The sequence below is a fragment of the Typopeltis vanoorti genome, chromosome 9 (genome assembly GCF_054136105.1).
Source record: "Typopeltis vanoorti isolate ZY-2024b chromosome 9, IOZ_Tvanoo_1.0, whole genome shotgun sequence".
In the NCBI taxonomy this organism is placed as follows: Eukaryota; Metazoa; Arthropoda; class Arachnida; order Uropygi; family Thelyphonidae; genus Typopeltis; species Typopeltis vanoorti.
The window spans coordinates 67,124,736-67,142,513 of NC_143557.1; the positions used below are offsets into that span (position 1 = coordinate 67,124,736).

The 17,778-nt window shown below is 34.4% G+C and overlaps 1 protein-coding gene across 1 annotated transcript in view; it reads left to right on the forward strand.

Moving 5' to 3' along the window:
• The window catches only part of mdy (diacylglycerol O-acyltransferase), a 205,951-nt gene that overhangs the window by 157,030 nt on the left and 31,143 nt on the right, over positions 1-17,778 (forward strand). Inside the window, exon 13 of the mRNA XM_090397343.1 lies at positions 4,720-4,873. Within this exon, the coding sequence (XP_090253469.1) occupies positions 4,720-4,873 (154 nt within the window). The remainder of the gene's footprint in view (positions 1-4,719; positions 4,874-17,778) is intronic.

Here is a 17,778-nt window from a genome sequence, read left to right on the forward strand (position 1 = left end):
TGTCTGGCAGGATTTCCTGTTTTTCTGCTTGCTGAAGAAGGTGCATGTTCATGCAGCAATGCTTTCGCAATTTCTATTCTGTATTCTAGATATGTTATGGTAGACAAAAATTTTTTCTTGTACAGGAGTTAACTGTTCCAAATAACAAAATCCAAACACTTCAAAATTCAAATAACATGTCCAAACACTTTTTTGTAATATTTTTTATGCTGTTTCCTCATTACAGAATAGAATGATAGCTGCTGATCGCACCTGTCGACTCAACCCATAGTGTCGTTGTATGCACACACAGCAATGAGTTTTTCTTTCTTCAAACCATGCTTCTCCATGGATTCCGTTGATGGATTCTGCAGGGAAGATAGCAGAAAAACATCTTTTTTGGCTTTCCAACGTAGTGCAAAGACTTTCCCTCACTGATAAGTTCGGATTTCCCCCTTCGATAGCTTTCCTGAAGCCAGATCTGGAGGCATATCTCGCCTTTTTGCATTTACAGCACCATAACTATCTGTAATGCTGTAAAAGCAAATCAGCGAGTTCAGGACACATATATAGTAATTATCCATTATAATGCAGTAACCTTTCCCCAGTAAAGGGTCTAGTAACTACATTACTGCACACATCGACAAGGGGAGATCCGAATATTCATCGTGCTCGATTACAGTTTGCTTTCCCGTATAAGGTTTGAAATCCCAAAGATATCCACTTCCGATTCGCCTTTGAATGGCATAAGGCTTTCATCGATACTCAAGTCTCTCTCAGGAATGGAGAGTGATCTACATTTTTGACGGATTTTCATCAGAAAATCATAAATTTTGTTGAGGACTGGGCAAGGATGTGTTGCCTGATCGTATTCCTCATTATTCTGAAAATGCAAATACTTCATGATGAGACTGAATTGTTTTTCAGTCATAACATCACGAAACATTGGCGTGTTCAGAATCCAGTCTGTAGACCAGTACTTTTCGAGAGCGGGCTTTCTAAATGTATTTCGAAACTTGGGGTTTTCCACTTTCTTTATTCTGATATTGCATTTGAAGGATGACAGTGATTTTAAATATTAATTTCACCTATATCCGAATATCACATAACTTCCTGATTTATAATAATCAGGAAATATGTATATTGTCTGATTTATAATTTGCTAATTTATAATAATCACCACATAGTTTCAGTATCGAAAAATTAAAGTTATGTGGAACAATTACTAGAGAAAAATAACGAATTAAATAAAAACTGTACCTATGTTTCATAACAGTTTTCGGGTGTGTGATAGTAATGCAACGGGGGGAGGGGGAGAGTTTAAACTATCAGAGACGAAATAAAGTTCAATTCCATTGTAAAAATATGGAAATGAAATTTCACATTTAATATACATATTTTGAATGATAAAAATAAGCAAATGTATCGCTTACTTTAAAAATTGGAGAATAAACTATCTGAATTATGCAGAAAATATAAATTTAAATCATAACTGTTAATTTCATTTTGTAATGACCAATTATACAAGGAAACCAAGAAAGTGAAAGTACAGATTACTATACAACATGAAGAAAAAATTTAGTAATATGATTAAAGAATTTCATGTTATTCTCTATAAAGCAAAGTTGCTCAAGCGTGTCCTAAAGGAAATCTGTGAAGTATTATTCGATTTCAATGGTTTTGTACAAAAATAAAATTAATATAATCTGAAACGTCGGCAGCCGGTTTTCTTTTCTTTTTTTAAAAGAATATTTCAAATAATTATCGTGAATTAATTTCTTCGAGAACAAAGAAAAATCTTTTGTCTAGTAAGCGATTAGAAAAAAATTAGCGCAAAAAAATAAAAAATTAAATTGGTTCTCCAAGGTAAGGCAATATTTAAGTGAAGAAATTATGCAAGACCTTTATTTTGTCCAGAAATTAAAATTGTATTGTACAATAAAAAGAGAAAACAAAAATATAAATAATTTCTCTATTTTTAGTCTATCATATATAACTAAAATCCAGTTCATCAGCATGGAACAAGAAAGTCCGTTTCTTGTTATAGGCAACTGAGAGGCAGTTACGAACGGGAGATAATCCGATTAACCGTTCTCTTCAGCGTGAGGGTTTCACACCTTCTAATGGACATGACAGTCAGATTGCACTTCTTATCCAGGTTCTTTAAACAGGTGGGCTGAATCATATCCAGATTTAGTTGGACGTCTATAGACGTCCTAGCCGGTAGGGAGGTTAATATCATATATTTTTGTGCATACAGATTTCTTCACAATAATGTTTACTCTGCTTTGTGCAATTCCAAGGAAAGCTTTGGGTTTTATCCTCTTCATTTCCTGTTATACACGTTTAAAAAGATGAAAACAGCTACAACATTATTTGAACATGATTCATTTCCACTCCATCACCAAAGTTTTCTTCCAGGTGGATCTTTAATTTAATAAGTCATTTCTTTGATTTTATAATTTCTTACTTCTTACTTTTTTATCTTATAAAATAATGTTTATTAATCTAATATAAACAATATTAGATTAATTAGATTAGATTAATATAACAGTCCCAAAATAACTGCAGATGTTCAAATAATAAAATAACATAACTGTTATAGAAATGAGTCAATTTAATAATAATTAGTATTTTCCCCATTCACTGAAGGTTTTTTACAGAACTATATTTAATGCAAGTTATAAATGTCTATCTGTCCTTTTGCAGAGCCATTTCTTTGCGCTGCCTCTAAACACTTCCCCAAACAGGTAGTGGGCCCATTGGTTGAGTTTCCTCTAGCAGAGTGTTGAGGAATGGTGTCTAAGGGAGACTGTAACATATTTTTCGAATGGGTCCCTTGGTAACCTGTGTGACAGACGATGCAGTATGACCATTGTATGATGACCTGACCATGTTAGTGTTTGGTAATGCCCTATTAGCACTACCACCTCGGTTCTGGACTGCTCAGGTTTCCCCCTCATTGCAGCTAGCTTACGTATCTGCAAGCCGTTTCGCTATCCACCACTTGCGGACCCGCCCAATAGCTGAGGCTCACCCTGATGCCAAGCCAGAGGATGGAAGGCCAAGGACTTGCTGGATAGATTATATCCAAAACCTTGGGTGGATACGTCTGGGAGTCCCACCAGAATACCTGAGCTTGGTGGCAGAGGATCGTGACCATTGGAAGTCCCTATTGCAGCTGCTGCCCCCACAACCCAATTAGGAAAGGTGGGCCTTGAAGATGGATGGATGGATAAATGTCTATATGCTCTGGGGAACCCTCTACAAGTTATTGCAGAACCCTAGGGTTTCATGCAACACAGTTTAAGAAACACTCCTAACTGCATCAACTCATTTATATTCTATCCACAAGAGAGTAGTTTGCTATATAGATGATCATCAACCTCACTGTCAATCTTTTTCTTCTCATAATATTCTGTTTATCCTTTTTATGCCTTCTGTGCAAGTATATTCAGGAATTTAGACAGGATTTTCCACTTCAGTCTGTATTGATTTTTTAATTGGAAAGAGCTGGGTTCTAATCCCATACAGGATGTGAAGAACTTTTATAAGGTTTTTTTCAACTGAAGGTGAGTTAGGTGGTCTCTTATGGAGGTAGTAATGTTTTTTGGTCCCAGATACTTGGGTTTTTCATCCTGCAAAGTAGGGTGAAAAAAAAAAAAATTCTGGAGCAGAAGAACACACAATTTACAGACTTACGTAATATACTATCCTCATAGCCTTAGTCATTTTGGCCTAAATCCAAAAACAGCCAAGCAACCAGGATTTTCTTGGCTAAACTTCTTAAAAAGAAAGCAAAACCTCTTTCCTTCATCTCCCATTCTCCCAAGACTACACACACACACCATATCCCTACTCTGCATCAAAGATACAACAGGTACTGGTTCACACCAAAAACAACACAAAATTAGAATGGGTTACAAACCTCTGAACAAAGTTTCCATTTTCCTGAGACAAATCAAGAATCCAGCAGGATCCTCTCTCCTTCCCTATAGTCTACACTATCTCCTGCCAGTGGTGGGATACAGTGTTTCGTACAGACAGATGGATCACTTTGGTAAGAAGAAAAGAACATAAGTGTTTTTTAGTATGGGCATCCTAAAAGCTGATTAGTGTAACCTGTCTTAGATAAAGACCATTTCATTGGGGGGTCGAAAAAGAAAAGCTAATACGCAAGTCCCAATTTAAATCATAGACTGTTTTTGGAAGTGGATCAATTTCTACAAAACTCACATGCTGAATGGTGTGATCCTACACAAATTTTGGCAAAGAGCACCACAGTTGCTCTATATGCATATGATCCTTGTTCTCAAAGTTATTTCATTCTCAGTCTTTGAGTATATGTCTTTAAAGTGCCTTTGATAAGCTAACTTGAGCAGGTAAAATGTCAGCATGTAAAATATTAATTTCCTTAGTAAATTATTCATTTTCATTCCAGTTCCACCATTTTTTTCTGCTTAAATTTTAGCATAAATCATTGAAATGAAAGAATAAACAAAGTTACATTAAGTAGTATGTATCCCTGAAGGCCAGGTGTGGGAAAAACCACATTGTATTTTGCAGATTACCAAAGAAGACCTTGTCTAAAATTTCTTATATGAATATTAAGTTTACTACTATATCTTGCTTTTAATTTTTTTTTTTTTTTTTTTTTGGAGGGGTAGGGGGCATTCTAAAATATTCTCATCAAACCAACTAATTTTAAACACTTCTCATTCTCCCCTCCCCTCCTTCCAGGAATGCAGAAACTGTACACTATTTCTGGCAAAACTGGAATATTCCTGTTCATAAATGGTGTGTGCGACATTTATATAAACCATTACTCAGAAATGGATATTCCAAAAACCAAGCGTCCATAGCAGTATTTTTTGTTTCAGCATTTTTTCATGAGGTAAGAAGAGTTATGAAGTAGTAAGATAATTGCATTTGTATGTCTAATTTTTATATGAACAAGAAGAAATTTTAAAGATTATATATTGTATTTACTATATATAATCTATTGTATTTACTATATATGTGAATGGTGGTAGGTACATTGTGCCCTTCGATTGGAAATGGACTGAATTTGATTCTCATAATGATGAGAAGAATCTTTATGGGTTTTTTCAATTGATGGTGAGTTGGCCAATCTCATATGGAGGTAGTAGGGTTTTTTTCTCCTGAAAACCAGTTTCCAGGCATATTGGCTATCAAAACACATGCAATTTACAGACAAAAAATACTGTTGCTGGTAGTGATTGGCAGTGGATGGCATTAATGGTAGTTGTGCATAGCAGGAGAATTGAGTAGTAGAGGAGATGGCTGGATGTTTGTAGTGGATAAAGCACCCTCCTGCAATGAGTCCTTGGACTCCTTGAAGGTCACATAATCATAATAAAATATAAATGAAGTAAATTTTTATAAGCCATAGCAAATATAGTTTTATTATAGTGTATATTGTAATTATAAAAAATTACATTCATTGTAAAAAGAAATATTTTTAACTTTTCTGGGAGTAAAAAAAAAACTCTGCTACCTCCCTATGAGATAGGCTAACTCTCCTTCAATTGGAAAAGCCCATATGAAGTTTCCTTTTGGTATGATGAAATTTTTTTATATATGGAACTGTTTTGAACTGAAGTTGTATTCTTTGTTTCTCTCCTTCAAATATTTTTTTTGATCATTTCTAGGATGTATATGAGAAGTCTTATAATATAATTGCAAATTATAGTTGCCTGATACATGCATTCAACTATAATTTGCTGAATGGATAGCACTTCTACCCTCCATCCAAATCCTGCTGTAGGAATGAATGTTTTTGAATGGCTTCAGGTGGTAGATGAATTTCATTGCCGGCATAAATCACCATTTTTCTTTATTGTAGTTAACTTAAATAAATTCCATTTGGTCTCCAAAGCAAAATTCTGGAATATAATATATAAACTCACTTTATGTGTAGAGCTGAGCAGAAGAGCAGAAATATTGAATAACATAATAGCTAGAATGTGTCAGAAGAGAGAATTGGAATATGTGGATGCTTGGAGGGCATTTGAGGACAGAAAAGAATTGTATGTGAGAGACCACATGCATTTGAATGAGGAAGGATGTAGGCATCTGGAGAGATTGCTGTTCTGAACGAGTCAGTGTGTCAGTGCAGGGAAACTAGAATGCCCAGGGTGGATGGTAGCAGGGGTGGCCTCTTGTAGGAATGGGTACTTCGGAGAAGAGGGACAGCATCAGGTAACACTATAGTGGTGCTGATAGCATCAGCCTGGCCAAAGATTATTGGAATCATAGAGACGTTGTTGACAGAAGAGGATATAATAACAGGAATAGAAGTAGCAGGGTACAGCATTTTTCAGCAGGATTGGAAGGGGAAAGCATGGTGGTGGAGTACTGCTTATGATAAGTAACGACTTATGTTCTCTAAGAGTGGAGGCTTTGGAAGGCAGTGATAACAATGATTTTGAAAGCATATGGTGACCATGTGGTTTTGACTTGGAAAATGAATAGACATGCAAGAGTATCGAAGATACAGGAATGTATGTGGAATTATAAGGCAGGTGATTATAATAGTCTTAGACATCAACTTGGGGAAGTTTTATGGAGGGGGGGAATTGGAAGGCCGGGATACCATTAGTGCTTGGGAAATTGTGAAAGAATATTTGTTAGTAGCAACAGTAAACTATTCCTCAAGTGAAGAAGAGGATAGAGTGGTATGGTAGACTTCGTATTTCCTAGAAAGGACCTCCTGCAATGAGTCTTGATAGACTTTGTGTTTCCTAGGAAGGACCTCCTGCAATGAGTCTTTTGACTCCATGAAGGCCTGAATAATAATAATAAATAAATATATATATATATTTATTATTATTATTCAGGCCTATTGTACATGCTTTACATGTATAAGTTCATTATACCGTGGACTTATACATGTAAAGCATGTATAAGTCCACAGTATAAGTTTAGTTATTCCTTACTAAAATGTAACTGTTCAGAATTGCCTTTTAATCCATGAATGTCTTTTTTACAAAATATATCTGAAGAAACTGGCACTTTATTTGTTTAATCTTTTACGCACAGTTTGTGCATGAAGTATCTTCACAAATAGACTACTTCTGTATAGAGACCAATTACATTAGTATCCCATAATGGCATACATCTTTTTAAGTGTGCATAATGCTATGCATTATGGGAATGGCAGCTACCCAGACTGGTTTATACCTTCGTTGTGGTCTCATCAGTGGGAGGCAGACCGAGAGGAAATGCCAAGGTTGAAATAACGCAGAAGTCATATATTTCACATATACAAGTAGTGAAAATGTGTAACTTTATTATTGAAACTCTGAATTAGAGCTAACTATTGAAACTTTTCACTTGATTATAAATTAAAGATACCAAGACATTATATTCTGGGTAGTGGCCATTCCTATAATTATTATTACTCCTTCAGGGAGTCCAAGGGCTCATTGAGGGAGGGCATCTACTCTACAGCTCTCTATCTCCACCACCCACAATCCACCAACTACACTAACGTTTTAGTTTTATCTATCGATATATTCATTCCAAACTGTTTTACTATAACATTTAAATTATATATTGCTCTTTGTAAATTGTCTTCATTATCTGATATTATTACCTGATCATCTGCAAATAATATCATATTTATTTTGTTATTCCAGAAAATTTCTATATATGGATTGTTTAAGGTTTAAGGTGGTTCTGCTGTATTAATATTTCATTAATAATATAAATATTGAAAAGTGTTGGAGACAGAGGACATCCCTGTCTACGCCTTGGTTTATAGATTGTTTTTCAGACATTTTTTCATTTATTTTATTTCATTATTTTTGTATATAGGAGTGCTTAAGGGTCAAAGCTGTATAACTGAGAGGAGACCTCAACATGTCCTCTAAAGGAATGCAGAGAACCGATCACGGCTTCTAACCTTAATGTCCAGTCCTCACCTTCTCGTGGTGCATCCTGTTAGGTGTGTAGATACCTGGATACTGAATGAACGAATGTTAGTATTATCTGTCCAAAGAACTGTGAAGTAATCCGAGAATTCTTTAAATCTATTTCACAATTTATATTTACAGTTTCTTTTATATCTGCATTCATGTGTTTTAGTATTTTATATGCATTGGATCTTATTTTGTGTTTGTCATTTTTTTGATATGATACAAATTTTTCCCAGCTTTCTCTGTGTCTGTTTATGGTTTCTCTTTTGAATATTGCTCATCTTTTTTTTTATATTAAATTTCATCTTCTTGTTTTTTGCTACTTAACCATTTTTAAAGGCCAGCTTTTTATTTTCAATTATTGTTTTTATTTCATTGTTCCTATATATGTAATTTTTTATTTTTATGATATGTTTTGTGTGTTCCCAGACTTTCATATGCTGCTGATGTAATAACTTCTTTTATATTATTCCATTCTTTCTCAATGTCTTCATTTTCATGCATTTTTTCTGAGTACAAGAAAATGAAGATATCATAGCACATAAAAAGTTGGTATAAATTTCTTATACTTGAATCATTTAGTAGTATTATTTTGTAATTAGATTTTGTTTCTTTAGTTGGTTTTTTATTTATTTTTATTTTATTTTTTACCCAGTTTGGTGGGTACCTTAGTTTTTGCCTGCACTAAATAGTGATCAGTGTCAATTTCTAGCCCTCTTCTGACTTTAGCATCTAGGAAGAGGTTTGCTGCTTTTTCATTTGCTATAAGGTAGTCTATTATTGATTTTTGTTCTCTTGCACACCATGTATATTAATGTATATTTTTATGTTTGTATAATGTATTCATTATTTTAAACTTATTATATAATCAATGGGTCGCTTTCCATTTTTGTTTACTGTTGGTTCTTCAAATTTTCTATATTATTATTAATTTTTTTTCATTCCTATTCTGGCATTAAGATTTCCAGCTATTATTATATGGTCTGTTTTATTTAATTTTTCATATATTCCTTGTAACTGTTTTTAAAAGTAATAATTTTCTTCTTCTTTTGCTCCTTCAGGAGCATACACTCCAATAACTGTTAAATTTTCTTTATTTAATTTTATTATTATTATTATTATTATTATTATTATTAAACAAGACCTCATGGAGTCAAAGACTCATCTAGGAGGTCCTTTTATCTCACACACATCTCATCATACCGGGTCTTAAACACATTCAAACTCCTTGCAGACACCACACTCTCAGGCAAGGCATTCCAATCATTCACAACTCTGCACGAAAAAAACCTGCCTCTCACACCCTTTTTATACAGTTTCCAGGGATGACCTCTGGTTCTCCCCTGATCTCCCACTATTCTCTGTAGAACTTCTCCACCATTGATCCTATAACAACCCCTTACCAACTTGTAGGTCTCTATCATATCTCCCCTCTTCCTTCTCTCCACTAGACTCTGCAAATTACATCTTTTCAATCTTTCCTCATACTCGACATTCCAGAGGTCAGAAACTACCTTAGTCAGTCGCCTTTGGACCCCTTCCAACATCTCTTCATCCTTCTGAAAACCAGGTGACCAAATCTGGGCACAATAGTCCATGTGTGGCCTAATCAAAGCCTTATACAATGGAACAAGAATCTCCCTACTTCTACACGTCAGTGTCCTCCTCATCATTCCCAGAAGTCTTTGTGTTGTCTTCACAATTTTGGCGATGTGTCCCCTAAATTTTAGATCCTTATCCACTATCACTCCCAGATCTCTTATTTCCTCTACTTCCAACAATATATTCTCACCAAGCATAAATTCTGCATCCCATCTTTGTTTTCCAAATTTTAAAACCTTACATTTTGCAACATTGAACTCACATCCCCATTTGCTTGCCCAATCACTCAATTTATTCAAGTCATCTTGCAAGGCCACAACATCTTCACTACTCTTTATGGTTCGTCCCAACTTTGCATCATCTGCAAACAACTGAATATCTCCATCCAAATCTTCGCCAATATCATTAATATACAAGTTAAATAGTAATGGTCCTAAAACAGATCCCTGAGGCACTCCACTAGTGACTTTCCTTTTCCTGGATATTGCACCCCTCATTTGAATCACACTTCTAATATTCTTTCATTCCAGTATGTATAATGAGTTTCATTCCAGTATGTTATTTTTGCTTTATGGATCCAAATCAATATACCAGCTTTTGCATGTATTTGTTTGTCCATTCCACTATATATGATACAATAATTAGTTTTTTTCTTTTGTTTCTGAAAGAACTGCAATTTCATTTCTATATTTTCATCATTTAAAATTTTATCTAATTGTTCTTCTTTATGTGTGCTTTTAATGTTTCATGTAGCATATTTCACCATGTTTTTCTTTTTCCAAAGTTTCTTAACTTTTTCCACTTTTTCCATGTCTTCTGTCCAGTTTGGATTTTGTTGAGACTTGAAAGTAACATGTGTTTCCCTATATTAAGTTATTAGTATGATGATAGGTATCCTAGTGGTGGGACTGCCACCTTAGGGCAACTAGGCTTGCCTCTTTTTTTTAGCAGATAATGGAAAAACTACAGTTTGAGAGAAAAGAGTCTCCCTCGAATTGCTCTAATAGTATGGGGGGGGGGGTAAGAAGTAAAAGAGAGTAGAGGAAAGAAGAGTAGAAGACCAGTGTACAGATATGATATACCAAGTGTATATTGTAGGAAGTAAGATCAGGTCTAGCTCGGGTTTGCCATATCCATAATCAAATGTGAGCACCTGAAACCTGAGCCCCCCCTGTAGTTATGTCTTCAAAAAGGCTTAGCACTGCCTTAGTCTTGGCTATTTTGCTGAGAACAAGGGAAATTTTGCCATTGCTCTGAAGCAAGTACTGGCACAAAACCTAATGTTAATTATCGAATGGAGTGTCTGTAACTTACCTCCTGAAATGCTAATGACATTAGGCTTGACGTTGCCAGCATTCTTTCTCAATCTTCGCCTCCTAAAAGAAATCTGTCATCTTACCAACGCACCTCCCTCAAGAAACTCACTAAGATAGCAGTATAGTCATCATTATCAGAGCTGATAAGGGGAGGGCTACTCTTCTTTTTACCAGTGAATGCAATAGAGAAATGAACATCATTCTCAAAGACAACTCCACCTTGCAGACCCACCAAATCTCGGATCAATTCACAAAAAACTCAAATCCTTCAGTTCTTGTCTCCCTCCTGATATATATGGATTACTAAAAATATACAAATACATCTCCTCCTCCCTGCAAGACCTGTAGTAGATGCTACAGATTCCCTATGCTATATAAAATAGCAAATTCTCTTTACCCACCTCATTGGTCATGCCACTTCCTATATAAAAGTTATTCATTTTAAAACTTCAATTGAGAATTTAATGCAAATAATGCAGAACTTTTGACTAGCTTTGGTATCATCTCACTGTTCACCGATATTTCCTTTAAATGACACCTTATTACATATAAAAAAAAACAAAGTTTTTCCCTCTTGATATTACTGATCTTTTTTTTTTTTTTTTTTGCTATCCATTCTGGATATGTATATACAATATATACATACACGAGAACACAAGGTAAAATTATTATTTATTAAATATACTGCCATATAGTTCAGTCTGAAATTAACAGACCATTGTCAGTGGCTTAAAAAACATTTGCTACTAGGTAGAATGTAAACAATTGATTTATTCGAAACAGAACAAGCTACATGATGTTAAATCACCGATAGCGTTATGCTTTCACTGAAGAAAAGGTTAATCATACAGTGTAAAATAAATTTCACATATAAGTTTTTATATATATATAAAAGAATGGGTATACTATGTTAAAGATACCAAGCAATTTTATAAGCTAGGTTTTAATCCTTTTTCCCAAGTAAGCAAACAGACACGTAAGTCAAGTTTGCACCTGAACGTAGTTCAAGTTTGAGGCAACTCGTGGTAAAGGTGGAGTGTGTGTGTGTGTGTGTGTGTGTGTGTGTATATATATATATATATATATATATATCATACTAAACAGATCATCAGATAGATGTAGTATCTAGTTGGTTTCTTAAGATCTTATGTCTTTATAAAATATCATTCTTGGACTTAATATTACATAGTAAAAAAAAAAAAACTTTGTGTTATTTGAATCAAACTTTCCCATATTTTTGATAAGGGTAGGCAGTCATTCCAATTCAAGTTAGGGCAGTGAAGCATGCCTCAGCACTCCCCTTAAATAGGCATTCAAATTTGTACTGACATCTATGTAGAAGGCATACTTCAGACCAAAGGATATTGTGGTCTGCCTCTATTCCATGTTGAGCTAATCCAAACTTATCAGATTTTTTGTGGAAAATATATGATTGATGTTCTTGTATTCTTTTTTCTATTGAGCATCCAGTTTGTCTGAAGTAGGAAAGACTGCAGTCACATAGAACTTGGTATTCTTCCTAAAGCTTCTTAAAAATTCTTGCTGTTTGCTGGAGAGTGATTCAGCTGTTGATCATTCTCACTGACTCACTTCAACTACTATCTCATAGATAGTTGGCTTCAGCTCTCCTTCTTCAGACCATTGAAAAGTGAATGAATGCAGCATGCTATCAAACTGGCATCCATTCTTAGCTTTTCCATTGGGCCTGTTAAAATATGAGCAATTATGGAAAAAAATGCCCACTAAAACATTTTTAGCATAAAATGAAAAATCACAGCCTGGCTTGAAGGAGCATGTAACACTTTTACTATGTGGCAATGCTTCTGGAGATTACAAGATGAAGCCTCTTTATTTATCGTTGACAAAATCCTCGCCTGCTAGGAAGTTTAGAAAAAATTTTCTCCCTGTTCATTGGAGATTCAATAGAAAAGCTTGGATGACAAAAACTATTTTTCAGGATTGGTTTAAAAACTGTTTTTGTCCTGAAGCTGAAAGGTACTGCAAGTCATTAAATTTTAATTTTAAAATCTTGTTGATATTAGATAATGCACCTAGTCATCCAACAGCACTGAATGATTTGTGCGAAAATGTAAAAGTTATTTATTTACCACATAATAACACTCCCATCATCCAGTCAATGGATCAAGGTGTAATCGCATCCTTTAAGGCATATTACCTACGAAAAACTTTTTCACAAGCAATAGAAAAGACTACAGGAGATGAAGTATAACTTTGACAGAATTCTGGAAGGCATTCAATATCAAAAATTGCATTGAGAATGTCAGGAAGCATGGAGTGAAGTAGCGTCTAGCAACCTGAGAGCAGAATGGCAAAAGATTATTTCTCATTGTGCAAATGATTTTAAAGGATTTGAAAATGAAGTAATCCATGTTATCATTGACATAACTAAGCTTGGCTTCGATCTAGGACTAAAAGAAATTGAAAAAGGTGATGTTCAGGACCTCCTTCAGTCACATGATAAGTAGCTGGATGATGAAGATCTAACCTCGAGAGAGAACGTGCTTACAATGCTCAAATCGATGATAATGACGAACAAATTGACATGCCACCGAATGAATTTACCCCCAAAGAAATGGAAGAAATGTTTAGAATTGCTGAAAATTTTAAAGAAAAACAACTTGAACGGCGATCCTAATCTCGAGTGATCAATGAAAGTTCGTTAGGAAATTGAAAATTCCATCCATTGCTACAGAGTTTTATATGAAGAAAAAAGAAAGAAAAAAAAATTCCAACAGACAACTCTACACCAATTTTTATCCAAGAAAGAATAATTGTATGTACTCCTTATATATAAATAAAGATTAAAGAATAATCTTGTTTTTCTAAATGAACCTTCATTTTTTACTTAACACGTTTAACACATTTCTTTTTTACTTCATATATAAATAGTTAATAGATTTGAAAAATCCTTGGCAATGATCACCCATTTTACATGCATTATTTATCCCGATTATCACGGATTTGATTATTGCGGTATTTTTCATTGCAACAATAACCGCAATAAACGAGGTATTCCTGTATATGTCCTGCCCGGTTGGGGTGTTAAAGAACCATTGTGTGAAATTTTCATCAGAAAAGGAAAAAACTATTCAGTTAAATAAATGTCAGATGATATTTTGATCAAAAGATGTCAAATTATCAGAGTAAATTAAATGCATTTACTTTATAGTTTTCACTACTATATTTAATTTTTTCAATATTTTTTAAAGACAACTCTCCTATAAACTTAAGGAGATATACTAGCTCATCCAGAGCAGCCTTTTATGAACACTCATAGCTTACATGAGAGCTTTGAACTCACAGCCTTTCTGCTGAACAAGTAGCAGCTTTTATCTTGTAAATGAATGGTGTCATTTATTTTGATTGGGTTCCTTTAATGGCAAAAGCCTTTTCATTATGGTGCTGAATTCACCATACTTTTAAAAAAATTGCTCTTAACTGATTGAAATTATTAGAAGAAAATAAGTTAAAAAAAAATCACTGCTTGTTTGCCTACAAGAAGTCAAGGTGCATTCCACAGAAATGCATCTCCATGGAATGTCTGTGTAATAAGTGAGAATAGCAAAGGAAGCTAAAGAAATGTTATTGTGGGAATGGATTAACAGTGTTTAAATAAATAATATATATATATATATATAAAAAAACGTTAAAAGCTATACTTGAAAACAAACTTTGCTGCAAATAAAAAAGGGATAAATAAATTTACCAACCTGAGCTAGTTGTTCTTTCTACAAAGTTCTAATCAGTAAATATCAAGCAATAGTTGAATGACAAGAACAACAACAACAAAAAAAAAGTATGAAAGTGGGATTTAATAAGAAATAATACATATTCACAGTAAAGGATTTAAATTAAAAATTAGATGCAGATGTTTCACTTAGTCTTCTAAACCATCATCATCATCAGTATGTTAAATGAGAAAAATTCAAAACTAAATTCAATATAAGTGCATGGAGAATGGTATCTTTTCATGTGTAGTCACGAGAGCAAGGTTAAATTTATTACACAATGAGGATTTGATATATTTGTTCATATTTAAAATAAATAAAAATTATTATTATTATCCTAAGATCCCATGGAGTCAACTGATCTAGGAGGTACCTTTTTTGATACACACACTCATCATACCATGCCTTAAACACATTCAAATACATGCAGACACCATGCTCTCAGGCAATGCATTCCAATCTTTCACAACTTTCAATGCACAAAAACTGCTTCTTGCTCACTTCCTCCTTATACAGATTCCAGGGATGACCTCTTGTTCTCCCCCAATCTCCCACCATTTTATGAAAAACCTTTTCAATGTTACTAACTAGTATCATCTTTCATATCCACTAGACTGCAAATTGCATCGTCTCAACCTTTCTTCATATTCAACATTCCAGAGGTTAGAAACTACTTTAGTCAATTGCCTCTGGACTGTTTCCAATACTTCTTCATCCTTTTGAAAACCAGCAACTAAATCTGTCCACAGTAGTCCATATGTGGACTGATCAAGGTCTTATACACCCTCTGTCCAAAAAGAAACCTAACTTTTTGAAAATAAAAGAAACTAGTGGCAGCACCTGTTGTATCTTTTTGTTGTTGAAAGTGGCAACCTTCATTAGTGTTGTGTCAACTGTTTATGACATTTGTTTCATTAGAAGCCGAGTTATAGTGCTAAGAGTGACAGTGTGTTTTGATGAATGGTTGGAAAATGAGTTTTAAACAGAGACCTGCGATTGACTTTTGTGTTAAACTTGGTAAAAGTTTTACTGAAAAGCACCAAACGCTTCAAAAAAGCATACGGTGATGAATGCTTATCCCGTACTCAAGTTTACGAGTGGTTTAAGCGATATCAAAGTGGTTGTGAGACACTTGAGAACAATGAAAAGCCAGGCCATCCAAAAAGTGGACTGAGCGAATTTAACATCCAAAAGGTATGATTTGATCAAAGAAAACCCGAAATCATCCGTAAGATTTGGAATCCCCCAATTGAAGATGAATTAGGGATTCCAAAATCAACTTTGCACAACATTTTGACTGAGAGTTTGAGCCTTCGTAAATTGAATTCGCGATTTGTTCCCCACAAGTTGACTGATGACCAAAAAAATGTATCGAATTGAACACTGCAAGGACCTCATTAAAACTGCTTGTAAGGGCTCAAACTTCCTTGAAACGATCATTACTGATGACGAAACTGGTACTTTGAGTATAAGCCTGAAACAGAGTGCTGAGTGGAGACCCCCAGAAGAGGGGCATCCGAAAAAAAGTTGCTTGGAGAAGTCAAAAGTAAAGAATGCTGATTTGTTTCTATGATTCCAAGGGCATTATCCACAAAAAAATTCGTTCTGCCTGGCCAAGCAGTCAATGGTGAGTTTATCTTGAAATTTTGAAGCGATTAATAGCGAGAATTTGTCGCATACGGCATGAATATCGTGATGCAAGCAGGATCACTTTTGCACGATAATGCACCCTTTCATCATTCGAACATTGTAAGACAGTTTTTGATCAAAAACCAAGTTTGTGTGTTGGATCACTCGCTGTATTCACCTGATGTAGCACTCTGTGACTTCTTTCTCTTCCCCGTGACTTCATTTGCTGATGAAAGGAAAACGATACGACACCATTGAAAACTTTCAAGTGGCGGCAACCATGACCCTTAACAGTATCCCAAAAACCGATACAAAAAAAAAAAAACTCATTTAACAAAATTAATTGACGTGCAAAACGCTGTATCGAAGCTGAGGGAGAGCATATTGATTGAAATAAATGATTTGAATAATTATAATTGTTCTGCATTTTATTTTCTATCAAAAGTTTCGTTTCTTTTTGGACAGAGGGTATATAATGGAACCAATGTCCTTACTTCTACAAGTCAGTGTCCTCTTCATCATTGCCATTGTCTCACAATTTTAGCATGTGTCCTATAAATTTTAGATCCTTATTAACCGTCATTCTAGGATCTCAAACTCCACCTCCAACAATATATCTCCACCAAGAGTAAATTCTACATCCCATCTTTAAAATTTATCCAAATTTTAAAACCTTACATTTTGCAACATATTCCCCGCCCCCCTCTCACACACACACACACACACACACACACAACTGGTTGATACCTATCAGACAGTCAGTCTACAATCTAATGCACTAAGCTAATATCCAGTCCCATTTGCTCTAGTTTGACTATCAACTTATGTAGTAATCTACCAAAAGTCTTTGCAAAGTGTACTGTGTATCCATCTCCCATGTCCAGTGCTGCTGTCACCTTATTGTAATACATAAGTAGATTACTAAAATATGACCTTCCTTTAGCAAATATGTGATGTCCATCAAAGATAATGCCATTGTTGTCAATCCAATTGTGGATCCTGATTCTCATCGGCCTCTCCATAAAATAAATAAAACAAAATAACTATCAACTGAGTTGCAAAATTTCTTCATTACCAGATTCCATATTAGGCAACAATATCAAAGATGCACTGATTTTAAAACAGAAACAATTGAACCACAATACTTGATACACAGATCAGCCTATAATTTTATTCTTGAGTTCTGTCACTTCCTTTATGTTTTAATGCATGCTTATGGCATAGTCCATCAGTGCGATTTGGACTATGCTGATCTTCAGTACTTTCTTTGAAAAGGTATTCAAATTTGCAAGTGTAGGCACTTCTGCAGAAGCTTAGCATCATCCCAAAGTCAAACAACTTTACAAAGAAAGTGATGAAATTTGTTGTCTAAATTTCAGTTCTCAGTGATGGACTCTATGCTAAAAGTAATCAAAAACTTTATTTGTTAAATTTATTTTTTATTTTATTTATTTTTTAAATATGTGCAATTTATTTGTATAGGATCTTAATAGCATAATAATTTTTAACCTGATGCTCTCTAGACTATATCTGAAATGATATTATTCTCCATGTACTTGTTTT